General features: G+C 35.8%; 1 protein-coding gene across 1 annotated transcript; it reads right to left on the bottom strand.

Moving 5' to 3' along the window:
* Positions 1-7888: 7888 nt before the first annotated feature.
* On the bottom strand, positions 7889-13989 carry tnfsf14 (TNF superfamily member 14). The gene is made up of 4 exons (XM_048167886.1): positions 13344-13989; positions 8901-8940; positions 8681-8749; positions 7889-8507 (listed from the first exon to the last, which is right to left on the bottom strand). Exons 1-4 carry the CDS (start codon positions 13545-13547, stop codon positions 8128-8130), a joined length of 693 nt encoding a protein of 230 aa, XP_048023843.1. The 5' UTR covers positions 13548-13989; the 3' UTR covers positions 7889-8127.
* Positions 13990-16472: the final 2483 nt, after the last annotated feature.

A 16472-nucleotide genomic window follows, 5' to 3' on the forward strand; every position in this document is an offset into this window, starting at 1 on the left:
AGATGGGGGAAAAAGAGCAGTGGCTCACATCCCGTCTTTCCTGAGTGGGCGTTCCTCTTTTTTCATATTTTCATGAGGCCGTTCCCGCTGAATCGGAAAAGGGCAATCACGCTAAATATTAGCCACTAATAGGTCCATGATGCTAATTTTACAGCCCACTCTTGTCAAATTCAGCCGTTATCCACCTCCACAGAATAAGGGAGATAGTGCAGAAGCATTTCCGCTGCGTGCGCTTTTGTTGCTGAGGGGAATCTCACATTTTCAGTGAAGTCACCTGGCCCTTCTCACGATCTTTGTTTTCATGAGATCTCTTTCCTAACTTCTATTTCACACCCCATGTCGCTGAAAATGAAATTGAAATATGCTAATTTGATGTTCTTGCCTTGCCGGTGGTGTACAGAGGAAAATATCTCTTAGTATTCATTTCACACATTTCATTTTCCTTTATTGGAACTGTCTCATTCACTTCTCTGTCAAACAATAACACAGCAATGCATGTCTGTCAGATCACAGACAATAGGCGGGCAGCTCCCAAACCTTAGCAGCAGGTGGCGCTGTTTTACTTACTGAATAACACTGTGAGCTGTTGAATTTCTGTCAGAGGAATGCGCTGTGCAGTCCTTCATAAATAATAATAATAAACTTTATTTTATAGAGCGCCTTTAAAAGCTTCTCAAGGTGTTGATAAAAAATAAACAGTGCACAATAAATTAAAAAAATAAATACATAAAGTAAACATCAACAAGCAAATGCTAGTTTAAAAAAAAATATATATATATGTATTAAAGGATTAGTTCACTTTCAAATAAAATTCTCCTGATAATTTACTCACCCTTATGTCATCCAAGATGTCCATGTCCTTTCTTCAGTCGAAAAGAAATGAAGGTTTTTGATGAAAACATTCCAGGATTATTCTCCTTATAGTGGACTTCAATGGCCTCCAAATGGTTGAAGGTCCAAATTGCAGTTTCAGTGCAGCTTCAAAGGGCTTTAAACGATACAAGACGAGGAATAAGGGTCTTATCTAGCGAAATTTACGTAATTTTTTCCATAAGTAGAATAGGGAAGGCATAGGACATACAGCGTAAGCTTTTTGAAGAATATGGAAATGCGGTTTTGGCCGAAGCACTTGGAAGGCAATCATTTGTTTATATAAAGCATTTACATTTACATTTTTTGACTGATCATTTCACTAGATAAGACCTTTATTCCTCGTCTGGTATCGTTTAAAGCCCTTTGAAGCTGCACTGAAACTGTAATTTTGACCTTCAACCAATTGGAGGCCATTGAAGTCCACTATAAGGAGAATAATCCTGGAATGTTTTCATCAAAAACCTTAATTTCTTTTCGACTGAAGAAAGAAAGAAATGAACATCTTGGATGACATGTGGGGTGAGTAAATTATCAGGAAAAGTTTATTTGAAAGTGGACTAATCCTTTAAGTTGAGCTTTAAATGTGTCATAGGTATGAGCTTCCCTAAGTTCAAGAGGAAGAGAGTTCCAAAGGGCAGGAGCATAGACAGAAAAATCCCTGTCATCCATAGATCTTAAGCAAGTTTCTGGAACAGTCAACAAATTGAGGAGCGCAGTCTGCGATTTGGAGTATAAGGAAATGACAATGCAGATAAATAATGAGGAGCCAAGCCTTTTAATGCTCTGTATGTCAGCATAATCATTTTAAAATCGATACAGAACCTGACTGGGAACCAGTGTAAGGACTTGGAGTAATAAGGAAAACAGGAGTAATATGATTGCATGTCCTACATGTTGTACATACTGGAGCTTAGGTGTGAATATAGAAAAGAGCGTTACAGTAATCTATCCAAGAGACATTGAATGAGTTTATACATTTTTCAGCTACAGAGAAATTTAGAATATATTTCTGATGTGAAGAATGATGCTTTGACAGTCCTCTGTACAAAAGAATGAAATTTAAGACTGGCATCAAAAATAACTCCAAGGTTCCTCATTTACTTTGAGTCTTCCTCAGACAGAGTCAGTGAACCAGCTTTGAAAATTTGATGACTGTAACCTATAAGTTCGGTTTTACCTCTGTTCAGGCAGGGAAAATTATTATTCATCCATGTTTTTATCTTAGAAATACAGTCAGAAACATCAAGGTTTTCACCAGATTTTGAGTTTATACACAGTGTCCTCCACAAATTAGTAAATATGAGCAAGGGTGGCTATGAAAATAAATCTGCATTGTTTATCCTTCTGATCTTTCATTCAAAAAATTCACAAAATTCTAACCTATCATTTAATTAAAACAATTGAAAATGGAGGGAAACTCACATTATGAAATAAATGTTTTTCTCTAGTTCACGTTGGCCACAATTATTGGCACCCAATTATTGCAACGTCCCTTTCCCAAGATAACAGCTCTGAGTCTTCACCTATAATGCCTGATGAGTTCGGGGAACACCTGAGGAGAGATCAGAGACCATTCCTCCATACAGAATCTCTCCAGATCCTTCAGATTCCCAGCTCCATGTTGGTGCTTCTTCTCTTCAGTTCACTCCACTCATTTTCTTTAGGGTTCAGGTCAGGGAACTGGCATGGTCATGGCAGAAGCTTCATTTTGTGCTCAGTGACACATTTTTGTGTTGGTTTTGATGTTTGTTTTGGATCATTGTCCTAATGGAAGATCCAACCATGGCCCATTATTGGATTTCTAGCAGAAGTGGTCAGGTTTTGATTTTTTATCTGTTAGTATTTGATAGAGTCCATGATGCCCAGGACCTCCAGCAGAAAAATAGGCCCACAACATTAAAGATCTGTATGTGGGCATGGGGTACTTTTTATCCATGCGTGCACCAAACCCATCTGGTGGGTTTGCTGCCAAAAAGCTCTTTTTTTTTTGTTTCATCTGACCACAGAAGTCAGTCCTCTTTGAAGTTCCAGTCGTGTCTGACAACCGAATATGCTGGAGATTGTTTCTGAATGAGAGCAGAGGATTTTTCTTGAAACCCTCCCAAACAACTTATGGGGATGTAGGTGCTGTTTGATCATTTTTTAAGGCTTTCTGAGACTCAAGACTCAACTAATCTCTGCAATTCTCCAGCTGTGATCCTTGGAGAGTCTTTGGCCACTCAAACTTTCCTCCTCACCGCACATTAGGACGATTTAGACACACGTCCTCTTCCAGGCACATTTGTAACATCTTTAGTTGATTGGAACTTCTTAATTATTGCCCTGATGGTGAAAATTTTAAATGCTTTAGCTTTTTTTCTTACAGACACTTTCTATTTTGTGAAGCTCAACAATCTTTTGCTGCACATCAGAAGTATATTCTTTGATTTTTCTCATTGTGATGAATGATTAAGGGAATTTGGCCTTTGTCTTCCCTCATGTTTATACTCCTGTGGAAAAGAAAGTCATGGCTGGACAACTTCATGTTCATGATCACCCTGGTGTGCTAAAAAAATGTAAATATGAATGGGAATATACTTCAGAGATATTTTCTCGTAAGAATTTCTAGGGGTGCCAATAATTGTGGCCAACATGTATTGGAGAAAAACATTTATTTCATAATGTGAGTTTCCCCCCACTTTCAATTGTTTTACTTCGATGAAAGGTTAGAATTTTGTGAAATTTTTGAATGAAAGATCAAAAGGATAAACAATGCAGATTTATTTTCACAGCCGCCTTTGCTCATATTTACTAAGGGTGCCAATAATTGTGGAGGACACTGATCTGGGTATCGTCAGCACAAAAGTGATAGTGGAAGTCGAGCGATCGCAACAGATGCAACAAGTGGTGATAAATTAATATTGAAAAGTAAAGGGCCTAAAACTGAGCCCTGAGGAACACCAGTGAGTACAGAGCTAATGTCAGACCTGTATCCACCCACAGAAAGAAAAAAAAACTGAGAATGGTCAGTATTAAACCAGTTTAAAACCAGACACACCAAAAAAACTCTTTAAAGGCAGGTAAGATTCAAACGTTTCTGTTTTTCGAAAGGCCCAATCCACCTATTTATTTTTTCTCATCCAAATTGTGCTATTTATCAAAATAACTTCCCCTCCCTCTTGAAGCGACATCTCTTCTCTTCTCTGATGATGTGTTTACTGGCGTGAGGGCGGGACAACCTGTCACTAACATGAGCTCAACCACAACAAGCTTATCAATTCCAGAAGAGCAAAATCAAGTCTCGTCCAACTTTCTTTTTTTTTTTCTCGTTCTCATTTTCTCTTTCAGTTGTATTGTGGTGATCTTCTAAAAACTTATGATAGCTTTGTGCGGTCAATAGACTGAAAGGGATAGTTCACACAAAAATGAAAATTCTGTCATCATCTGCTCACCCTCAATTTCCAAACCTGTATGAATTTATTTGTTCTGCTGTACACAAAGGACAATATTTGGAAGAATGTTTGTAACCAAGCAGATCTCGCCCCCCGTAATTTTTTTTTTTCCTACTGTGGTAGTCAATGATTCGGATCTTCCCATCCGCTGCAGCTCTCAAATCTCAATCTTCTGAAACTGGCATGTAAAATTCACACAAGAACTGATGACATTTATTTATTTTATGATGGGGATGTAGGAGCAAATAATGACAGAGATGAATTCCCTTAAGAGATTCAGTTGTTGTTCGGTAAAACAAAGATTTGTAACTTGATATGGAATTTAAATTTTATTTCAACATGAGTAATCAATGTTTTTTATAAGCAAAAAGCATTTTCATACTAGCCCTGAAATCAGTAACACTTCTGATCTTAATCTTCGGTCTATGAGAAGCAGAATCTTTTCACACGCTTTACTGATACTATATAGTGGAAATTAAAAGGGCAGGAAAATCCAACCAAATAACTTTCGGTTTCACCCCACCAAAACAGGAGAAAGACTAAATATGCTAATGTGAACACACACACACACACACACACACACACACAAAGACCTTCCCATTCAAAATCAGTACAAAATCAGGACATCAAAGCATCAACTATCCAACGCATGTATTGACTACATAAAACCACTCATTTCTCTTTTCTGAAAGTGATAATGTCATGAAAGTTTGGGCCTACCAATTCATTTTGTCTAAATGTGCTGCTGCTGCTGTGTTGGTTGGAATCTTCCACCGAGCTCTTTAGAGAAGCTTCAGTCTTTAGACAGACAGATCTGAGTCAGCGAAACAGCCGTTCTCATACCTGTGTTTGCGGATAGCGTCCCCCACCCCCCATTTCCTCTGCAGTTTACTAGCTCTGCTAAGAATACACAACAGCGTGGGCGTTCACAAAGAAAAACTTCTTAGAATAAGATAAAATAAAGAGGGACTTGATTCAAACGATAAGCACACCAGCGTGTGCAATGGACAACGAACCGAGCGTTTCTCCAAACTGAAGTCCTTGAAATGTTTGTTGCGGTGGCGGGCTGATGTCATCTGACACGTGTGATGAACAGGTAGCATCTCAACAGACAAATGACTCACATCTCTCCACACCAAGGAGGTTGGAAGACAAGATGAGTCAGAAAAACTGCACGAATGAGTTTAAAATTAAACTTGCAGTTAAAGCAAGATTCACAAAAGAAAGTGTCACTACTGTAAATGAGCAGAAAAGGTCAAACCACGGCATTGCCGATCCTCACTCAAATGACTAATCAAGCCATGTTTGTTAAATAACAGCATGTAATGATGACTTAGAACGGACTGAGGTTTGTCACAACTTTATTTCGAGTAAAAAAATGCATTCAAAATAAACATTCATTTTGACAAAGTTTTGTGCTGCTGATGCACAGAGCAAATGATCTTTAAAATAAATTATACATGTGCCTCTTATGCCTAATATGAGATATAAAGGGGTCCAAAAGTTTGAAATGATTAGGGAAATTAAATGCAATGGAATATTTCTGTGGGAGTCAATGTTGCTGTATCAGGATGCTCAAACAAACAGAGCAAGTGTTTACTATGATTATTACAAAATTACACACTTTAAAGTTGGCATGAAATGGAAATTCACCCTATCAATGCATGTTGTAAATGTTACTGTGAACAATTCATGTATGTTACATTTTGTCTATTTTGTTTTTTTGACCTTGTTTAATCAAAGTGTTGTAACTCGATCTTCAGGTTTACGTTTAGGCGATTTGGTGGCATATGAGTTCGTATGATTCGTTTCATACGTTTTCGTACAATCTGCTTGTGGTTGGGTTTAGAGGTAGACTTAGGAAAGTTAAACGGAAGTTAGAGCTTTATGGCTGTCGCGCCGGAAGCTTGTTATTTTACTTTAGAACGTTTTAAATAAGGATATTTGTCTTACAAAAACGGATCGATTCACTTCAGAAGGCCTTTATTAACCCCCTGGATTCGTACGGATTCATTTTTTCATGGATGGATGCATTTTTCTTGCCTTCACAATTTGGCCACCCATTCACAACATTATAAACATTGGAGGACTAAGGATATTTTTTAAATATATCTATGATTGTGTTCATCTGAAAGAAGACAGAGTGAGTAAATCATGTTATAATTTTCATTTTTGGGTGAACTATCCCTTTAAGGGAGGACCTTCATGTTTTTTTTTCTGAAAATTGTACGAATTTATACAAAATCGCCACCACGTAAAATAGTTACATTTTCCTGTGATATGCAGAACTTCTCCAATCATTTAGACCACTTAGGGTACGTTTACACAACAGCGATGTACTAAAAACTACAACACCATTGTCCAAACAATCCTCGTTCACACGGATCCGTGAAAACGATTAAATACATTGTATTGTACAATGCATTCCAGGCCAGTAGTTGGCGATCTCACTCTGTAAAGAAACACTATGACTGAGCATGCATTACACATGGGCTTGATGTCACCGTTTTACAAATTCGCGTTTTTGTAGTTTACACGGAGACGATAACGGTACTGTTTTCAAAAACTTGCACTTTGAAATACGTTTTCAAAAGTTCGCGTTTTCAGGATGCCAAAACTCTGCTTTTGTGTAAATGGATAGCCAAAACGCCAAAACCCCTGCCCTATTTTCATCTTTTTCGATAATAAAGATAAAAATCTTCCATTTCATTTCGACTTGAAAGTGAAAAAAAAGAAAAAAAAAATCACATTTTCAATATAGTCTTAGACTTTTGGACCCTACTATATGCAAGAAATATCTTCAAATAGTTACATACAATTTAATTAAATATTTATTTGAAAATTAGAATTTTAAAAAGTAAAAAAAAAAAAAAAAAAAGTATTTAAGATGTGCAAAGCAACGTGCAAAAGGAGCTGGGATATATTGCAGTAGAATTATTTTACATCTTTAGCAAATTAAAGGTGCAATAATAATAATAAAAAAAATCATGTTCATCTTCCTAAACAATTATTATTACAGCTGTTCTGAATTTCTGCAGATACCTATTGCTGAGGAGTCATGATCTGATGATATTTCTTAGTTATTATTAACCAAAGCCTGCATTACATTCAAAGCAATTTATGCTAAATGTGCCACACAAACTATAAAGATCAAACTGAAATAATCAAAGATGTTTTAAAAAATATATTTCTGCTGCTCTTTTCCAATGTTGAGAGTCTTCAAAGAGATCTGCAGAGCGGCAGGTGCTACACACTGACAGAAACATTACAGGCTTTGAGACTTATTTAACTTTTTTATTACATTTTACTCTTATTGTTAGTCCTTTTTATTTATTTAAAAATTTACTAAAAAAATACTTATAGAAATAATAGCATATATTCTACATTTAACTTTTTAATCTCAAAAGATTAAGAAAAGTTTCATTCCTTCTGATATGACCCCTCACATGTACTATTCATTTCATAATTCATATATTCAATATATATATATATATATATATTTAGTGCTGTCAAATCGATTAATAGTGAATAATCGCATCTAACACGTTTGTGTTTACATAATATATATATATATATATATATATATATATATATATATACATATATTATGTAAACACAAACTTTTATGTTATGTTAGATGTGATTAATCGCGATTAATCGATTTGACAGCACTAAAAAATATATATATTTTCCATCAAAATCTAGTGGTACACAAGTATACATAATGTACCTATTAGTACCTTTTGAAAGGGAACTGCCCCAGTGACAGCTTTTGTACCTTTTTTCTGAGATTGTCTGGTAACAGTATGACTCCAGATTTAATCTAAACCATGAACACACCAAAGTAGTTCTCAGCCGCATTGGACAACACAAGTGTACAATTTTTCACCATGACAAAGAGAGCATCATCTTTGTAGAGATGAAATATGCCGCTGAGGTAGCTGTTGTCTGTGATGTCTGGCCTCGGGGGTTTAGGACGATACCTGGAGGACTGCAGAAGCAGAATCGCATCCCCTGTATACCGAGGTGTAACCCGGAGGACAGAGTGGGTGCATGTGATTCTGTTGTCATGGAAGTTGACCTTAGAGTAGACGGAATAATATCCCTCTCTCTCTATGATGAGTTTTTCCTCATTGAATTTGACATGGTGAAGGATGGATTCATGACTCCACTGCATGACTCCATTAACTGGTTTCTTACTAGCTATAGAGGAGAGGACAGCATGAGAGTCATGTACATTAGCACTCAAATGTGTGACTGACTGAATTTCTGTGATCCCATGTATAAATGTCTTATTATTTCTTAAATTCTTATTTAAAGTTTTGTTTGTTTGGTGAATTGCAGTGGATCGTGAAGTAAACTTATGGTGAACTTACTTGTCAGTTGTGCCATTGGTTTTGATGGCTTCATTTCTCCAAGCCCTCTGGATTTGCTGGGTGTGCCATCTAAAAAAATAAAACAATTACCATAGATTTAAGTGCAATCTGATATTCTTCATATTCCATGTTTACTTACAATTAAAAATGCAAAACAATGTTGTTTACAGTAACAGATCACAGTAAACTTGGCAATACAGACTAGTTAAGTGATCTTTACCTTGTTTTCTCATGGCAGTCTGTGGTTCATTTGGAGGGGTCTGAAAGGAGAACCATACATTTATAAATTCATCTTTAGTCTATGATTTTTCAAATGCCTTTTGTGAAAACACCTCAGAAAAAAAGTACAATAACATATAATGGGCTGATGCTGCATCTATTGTGTCTAAATAGCAGTTTATGTAATGTAAAATAACATCAGTTCATAAGCATCTCCTCTATACATTTTTTTAAACCAGATTACAGTCTCCAAGATCTGGAAAACATCTGTTGTGTACAAACATCTGATAAACATCTTTTAAAAAGCAGTGTTACATACATTCTAACTCATAAACATCTTCAAGACATCTTCTAAATGCCTATATAACATCTGACATCCCACACTTACATCTGCAAGACGTCTGTTAAAGATCACTTCATCTGGAAAACATCTGCTGTTTAAAAACATCTGATAGTTGTCAGTTTTCTAAACGTCTATTTGACATCCGACAGGAAACCTCCTATAGACGTATTGCAAATGAGCAAACACACACATCAAATAGACGTCTCAGAGATGTATGTGTGCTATCAGGGATACTGCAGAGCAAGTACTCTAATAAATGCATCATTTCAGATGAAAACACACACAGCAGAGATATCTGTGAGATGTATGTGTGCCAGAAGGATATAATGGTTCATATTTAACCCTCTACCGCATAGTGTTGCCATATGGCAACATACACTTTGTGTTCATTTTCTTGCCACCGTCTCTTTAAGAGAACAATCTCGTTTTGTTTTTTTTTTTGGTAAGAGAAGACCTTAGTTTAGCCAATGATGTGCTTTGGTTAAGTCACATGACATGCAATTTTTTTTCTGTGGCGCGATTTCTGACAGACTGTCGTCTCTTGTATGTAGTTGCTGAAAGCAAATTAAAACGTCAGTAACAAACAAGGACCCGCCCATGTCACATTCACAAAAAAAATGTTATGTCATCATCTCAGGTAAGTTATGATAACATATTCACCACTCAAATTTTTTTTTATGAAATTAGTTTTTGGTAAATCTATAAAATGTCTGTGTTGCCATATGGCAACACTGGTCAATAATGGAATGACATTATTATAATAGGTTAGATAGCTAGCAAAGGCCGGCTGCAGACTGTTAAGCTGTAACAATACCAACATTAATGCTAGTGATATAATGTTGATTAGTCGTATGTCAAGGACTGCCATGGCATTTATATTATGGATTAAATCAACATCGGAGACCGGCCACCACAGCCAGTATACTGGCCCAGACCAACCACTGGCCTACCATGGTGTCTCAAAAAGGCAGGTGTAAGTGGATGTAAGTGTATTATTAGGGTGAAGAGCATCAAATGTGATGTGTGCATGTGTCTCACCTCTGAAAAAAAATGCTTTTTGAAGTTTCATACAGAAAAAAGGTGAAGTTTCAAGGATTATGGGGGGTTCATGTTCATAACCTTCCTCTCATAAGATTGCGTAATGTTGAATTTTCATGAACTGCAATGTTTTTGGTTTTATGTAAATGTTTTATGATACATGATGAACAGTATTAGATTTGTTTTTAACTGTCTACATTTGCAATTTAAATAATATTCACGAAAAACGTAATGAAATTCAAAGAATATAAAGCATTATTCAGCAAAATAATAAATTCCATAAATAAAAGCACAAGATGTTGGAAAATAAGTATAAGGTGTTGTTTATATTTACTGCTAAAGCTTATAATAGCACCAATTTATTCAATACAAACAACATTTCTGAGGAAAAATATTAACTATATACACTTACACTTATTTTAAGTTATTTCCACTATTGCGCGTTGTTGCCATATGGCAACATATCATAAAGTACCTTAAAATAATATGTTTTTCCACATTTTTTTTTTTTTACAGAACTTCAAGTTAAGCCATTCTAAGAAAAGAAAAAGAGTCAAATATTTTTTTTTATAAATTTATCATAATGCGTGCGGTAGAGGGTTAACTACCTTTAACATTTTTATTAAGCAGTGGGCATTTATTTGGCACAAACAAAATCAGGATTTTAGCATTAAAGTCAGCATGAAATGAAACTTCACCCTGTTTTCTAAATTTATGTGATAGATCTTATTGTGAATAATTCATCATATTTTAGTGTAAAAAAAAAATGACCCCATAGTTTTTTTTTTTTACTAAAATATCATAACTGGATCTTCCAGTGAAATTATTTAGTCTACTTAAACGTTCATCTGCCTTCATCTGCCACTTCTGAGAGCAATGTCCACATTTTAAAATCCAATCAACAAGCATTGCATAAGCAAGTCCCTAACATTTCACTCGGGTGTATGTGACCATACGAAAGAAAAGATCGGTCGCTACTTCCGTTTCATCACGACTTACTGGAACACATTTTAAACTATATACAACTTTTTCATTTTACTTATTTATTTAGTTTTTACACATTTATTTAAATGATCTCATATGGCATATGAAAACATTATTGTTTTACAAAATAAAATGCTGTACAGATTCTGAATGCTTCTGAGACTTTTTCATTTTCTTGAACAATTGAAACAAACCGACTGAACTGACTTCCCAACATTTCTTAAGAACTTAGGACATTATTAAAAAGAGCAGTCTTTATGTTCGCCCGGTTGTAGTGTACAAAAAATATTGTGCTTAAACACCACACTGTAAAAAATTATTTTCATGATTTGTTATCACAACAATTTTTTTTTCTCTTTAATTAACTTGGATAATTAATGTGGTTCAGATAACATAACATTTTGAGTTTCTGTTGATTAAACCACTCACCTTCATTGTATTAACTCAATTTCAATGAACTCAAAATTTTAAGGTAACTTACTTTTTTATGTAATTTACCAACAATTCTTTTTTACAGTGCAGTGATGTACATTATCAAGCACTGCTAATGCGTAAACCAAAAATGTTAGTAGGATGGTTACTTGAATTTTTTTATCAAAGAATTACAAGACTTGACATTCAATCATTTTAGTTCCTCTAGTTTACTTTATATGTGTCATACCGCTCAGGGGCGCGTTTCCCGAAGCGAACTATGGTCGCAAATTCCGTCGTTGCCATTAGAGTTCAATGGGACTTACGACCATGGTTCACCAACGATGCTTTCGGGAAACGCACCCCAGATCAGATAACGCTGTTGCAGTTTGGTTAAGACCCATTTCTCATAGCTGTGTGTTAGTTGGGCCAGGGGTTAGGTCAGGTAACCACAGCACGACATGTGGTTTGAGTAACGGTAGGTCTGTCCAGCTACATTTCTGCAAACTTCATGTAGAGGGAGGAGCCTGACCGAAACACTATACAGTGTATATACTTGTACATAAGGCTGAAAATGTAAGTAACTTTGCAAATACATGTCAACTGTAGCAGTCAGTTGAGTATTAGTAAACTGTCTGCTTATTTATTAGTGGACTATCTACACTTTATTTATAACCCGAACCCTAACCAAACAGTTTACTAATACTCTAATGAGAGTTAGTTGACATGTAGTTCCAAAGTTACTTACATTTAAGTGGACTATAATTTGATGAACTTTATTTGATAAAAAATACAGTAAAAACATGATTATATTGTGAAATATTCTATTGTAATATATTGTAAAATGTAATTTATTCCTGAATTTTCAGCATCATTACTCTAGTCTTCAGTGTCACATGATCGTTCAGAAATCATTCTAATATGCTGATTTGCCGCTCAAGAAACATTTCTTATTTTTATCAATGTTGAAAACAGTCGTGCTGCTTTATATTTTTGTGGAAGCCGCAATATATTTTTTCCCCATGATTATCTGATGAATAGAAAGTTCAAAAGAACATCATTTATATGAAATTAAATATATGTGACCCTGTCAAAGCTGAATAAATAAGCTTTCCATTGATGTATGGTTTGTTAAAATAGGACAATATTTGGCCGAGATACAACTATTCTATTATATGAGAAAATCACCTTTAAAGTTATCCAAATGAAGTCCTTAGCAATGCGTATTTACTCACTAAAATATTTTTTATATATATATTAATGGTAGAAAATTTACAAAATATCTTTACGCAACATGATCTTTACTTAATATCCTAATGACTTTTGGCATAAAAGAAAAATCAATAATTTAGACCCATACAATGTATTGTTGGCTATTGCTACAAAAATATACCCGTGCGACTTATGACTAGTTTTGTGGTCCAGAGTTACATATATATTATTTACACAAATCCTGTTTAATTGTAGTTCTACATGATTTCAATCTTGTTGTTTCGGCTAAATAAATGTTTCTAACAAACCACAATGAGCTAAATAACATTATGAGAAAGAAAATCAGGAAGCTGAAATAAAACCCCAGATAGGTCTGAGATGAACAGATAGTGTTGATGCTGAATGAAAGTCCCCAAGATAGTAATGCTTCTGAAAGTTGGCCTGGATGGTACTTACAGGCTGGTCTTTGGCTGAGTACAGACTGTAGATGAAACAAGCTTCCACGGTCATTCCACACAGAGCCACGACGACCAGGACCACCAGCAGCATCTGGATCCCATTCTGTCGCTGTCTATAGGCTGGTTTGGGAGGCAGCGGAGGGGGTCTCGTGGGGCTGTCCACCACAAACACTGAAGGATACGAAATTTTACCTGGAGCCATGTGCGCACCGTCTCTGGCCACGTTATAGATGACAAATGCACATCCAGATAGGTGTGACAAGACCCACTGTAACGCAGTAAGAGTGAGACCCGCTGTAAGAGCGAGAGATAACCATCACTCAAGACCACAGGTGGGCGGACGATGCACTCCAGCGGGGTCAAAAAAAAAAATGTCAGACCACTCTCAGTTCGAGAATTGTGACAAGGACAAAATGCAACATTTAAATCTAATTTGGTTTCAAAACGAGCCTCAATGATCAAAAGCAGATTTTTTTGTCTTTCAGAATCTTACTAATTCCATTTGGGTCTGAGTAGGTTGGAAGTGGAATATGCATAAATGGGATTTAACAAAGACACAAAAGCCTACACATGCAAGCATATGCATTTTCATGGCCATGCAACTGGCCCACCTATTCACACCTTCCTCTCTCCTGTGCATCAGCTCTCAGCCACAGCTTCCCGTCCTACATACAACACACACATCTTCACTGTTTAACCCTTACACTGTGTTGAAAACGATGCACACATTTGATGATCCTGATCAAAAATGACTGGCCTTTTAAAAATAGCTTGTTAATTGCTTGTTATGTTATATTGTCAGCAAATTTTGGACTCAATATTTTTGTCAACAGGTTTTTCTTTTTTGGAACAGATTGATCGTAGGCCCCATTGATCTGAGTTTATGCACCTCAGTTTTTGAGTGAAAAAAGCATTATTTGTGGATAATTTTGTTAATATTCAACAAAATATGGAGAGACATTGCACACTAGTGTGCTTTAATGTTTAAGGAAGTTTGTTTTGAAATGCTATTATTTTGCACAAAATGGAACAAAGTCACATGTGTGGTGTTCCTGATCAAAAATGACTGGCCTACAAAAAAATAGCTTATAAATCTCTCATAATGCTATATTATCAGCAAATATGCCATTCAACTTGTTTTGTTTTTTCAGCTAGGACAGGTTTTGTATTTATTTTTTGAAACTGATTGATTGTAGGCCTCATTGATCTGAGCTTGTAACTTACAGTAAATATCCTAACTGAACTAAGGCTTAATCCTGGTTTAGGCTAAGCACTGTCTGTGAAACCAGGCCTAAATGTTTCTCTTATTTTCAATCTCCCCCATTTATTTTCAATGGATGGTCATTTTTTACCAATATAAGCTCAGAACAATGAGGCCTACAATCAGTCAGTTTCAAAAAATAAACACAAAACCTTTCCAGTTGTCAAAAAGATTGGATCCAATATCTGGTGATAATATAGCATAAGGAGTGATTTACAAGCAGTTATTTTGTAGGTTGGTCATTTTTGACTGGGAATACCACAAGTGTAACAAGTAAAATCCCCAAAAAGTATACAAAAATATCCAAAAACATTTGGAAAGTAGTCATACCCTGTGTGAGCAATGTCAGTAAATTGATGTGATAAGATTAACTAAGATTTTCAGGGTTAAGTAACATGGCTGTGGAAGAAAGACGTTTAAAAACACTCAAAAACTCCAGAAAGTCATTTTGGAGCAGTAAAACACAATAGAGTAGTGATGGTCTATGCAGGAGGATGTACTTTGTTATAGTAGTGTGCACATGAGAGCAAAAAGGGAAACAATAGTTCCGTATAATTAGACCAGTAACCACAAGTAGTTGAGCTGATCTAAAGATAAACGCAAACAGACAGAGAAAGAAAGAATGAGAGACATTACTGAGAAAAGAACTTGTTCAGTCCTTACTTAGTATTTGATTTCATGTCTAAATGTTGTGACATAACAAACCAACATCAAAGAACTAGTGGTGACTTTGTTGTTGCCAACATCTGTACCAAAAGTTGTGCCTGAACACACCACGAAGACTACAGCCAAAGCCAACCAGTGCAATCTGTGCCTACGTGACAGAAACTCTCCATACCAGCATGAAGATGTGAATTAAACCTCTCAATTCATATGGATTACTTTTACAACATCTCTGTAAATCTTTAAAGCATTCAAATTTTGGATAGACAAAAATGAGAAAATAGTAAAAAATCTTCATTTTTGATTCCAAAGATGAGCAAAAGTCTTATAGGCAGTGTGGGGGAAAGTTACTTTCAAAAGCACTGAACTACAATATTGTGTAACTCCCTAAAAAAGTAACTAATTGCATTACTTAGTTACTTTTTGTGAAAAGTAATGAGTTTCATTACTTTTGCGTTACTTTTCCTCAACCGGGCTGGGCTTGCTTGTTTGTTTTTTAATAACAAAATAAAAAATTATATAGTTTAGGCAAATGTAATGGCCCTTTTACACCAAAAGTGAAATGAATAAGGTCCACACGTACACGGGTATTTTTATAAACAGAGTTTTTCTCCGTTTAAAAAAAATGTTGTCCACATGAAAACGTAAAAAGACGCTATGAAGCGTTGTCAAGAGCATGCCAAACCAGCAGGTGGCAATATATAACGCTAACCATATCTTGGCCAATCGGAAGCCTTCGTCCGCCATTGCACAGACGCAACTCGTGTAAACAAAGGAGATAGCGGCGCACAATCTGACGTCAAACAAAGGAGATAACAGCATGCACTCAGACGTCACAAGCCAAAATCTCCGGTTTCACCAACGCTATCTCACGACCAATTTGTACGTATTTTAGGAGGTGGCTAATTCATACGAATTCATACAACCTTAATCATACAAATTCATATGATTTGTCTAAACCCCAGTGACTGGTAGGTTTAGGGGCGGGGTTAGGGGTAGGTCATTCGTACGCATAAAATACATACGATTTAACAAAAAACATACTAATTCATACAAGTGAGGTCGTACGAATTCAAACGAATTAGCCATCAGATCGGGTTGAAACTGGGTACATGACAACACTGCAACCGGAGTTTGTGAAAATCTTCGCCCTGGAGTTTTCAAAAAGGTTTGTTTCAGTGAATTGATACTGCATTTCCATGA

Source organism: Megalobrama amblycephala, linkage group LG1, assembly GCF_018812025.1.
Source record: "Megalobrama amblycephala isolate DHTTF-2021 linkage group LG1, ASM1881202v1, whole genome shotgun sequence".
In the NCBI taxonomy this organism is placed as follows: domain Eukaryota; kingdom Metazoa; phylum Chordata; class Actinopteri; order Cypriniformes; family Xenocyprididae; genus Megalobrama; species Megalobrama amblycephala.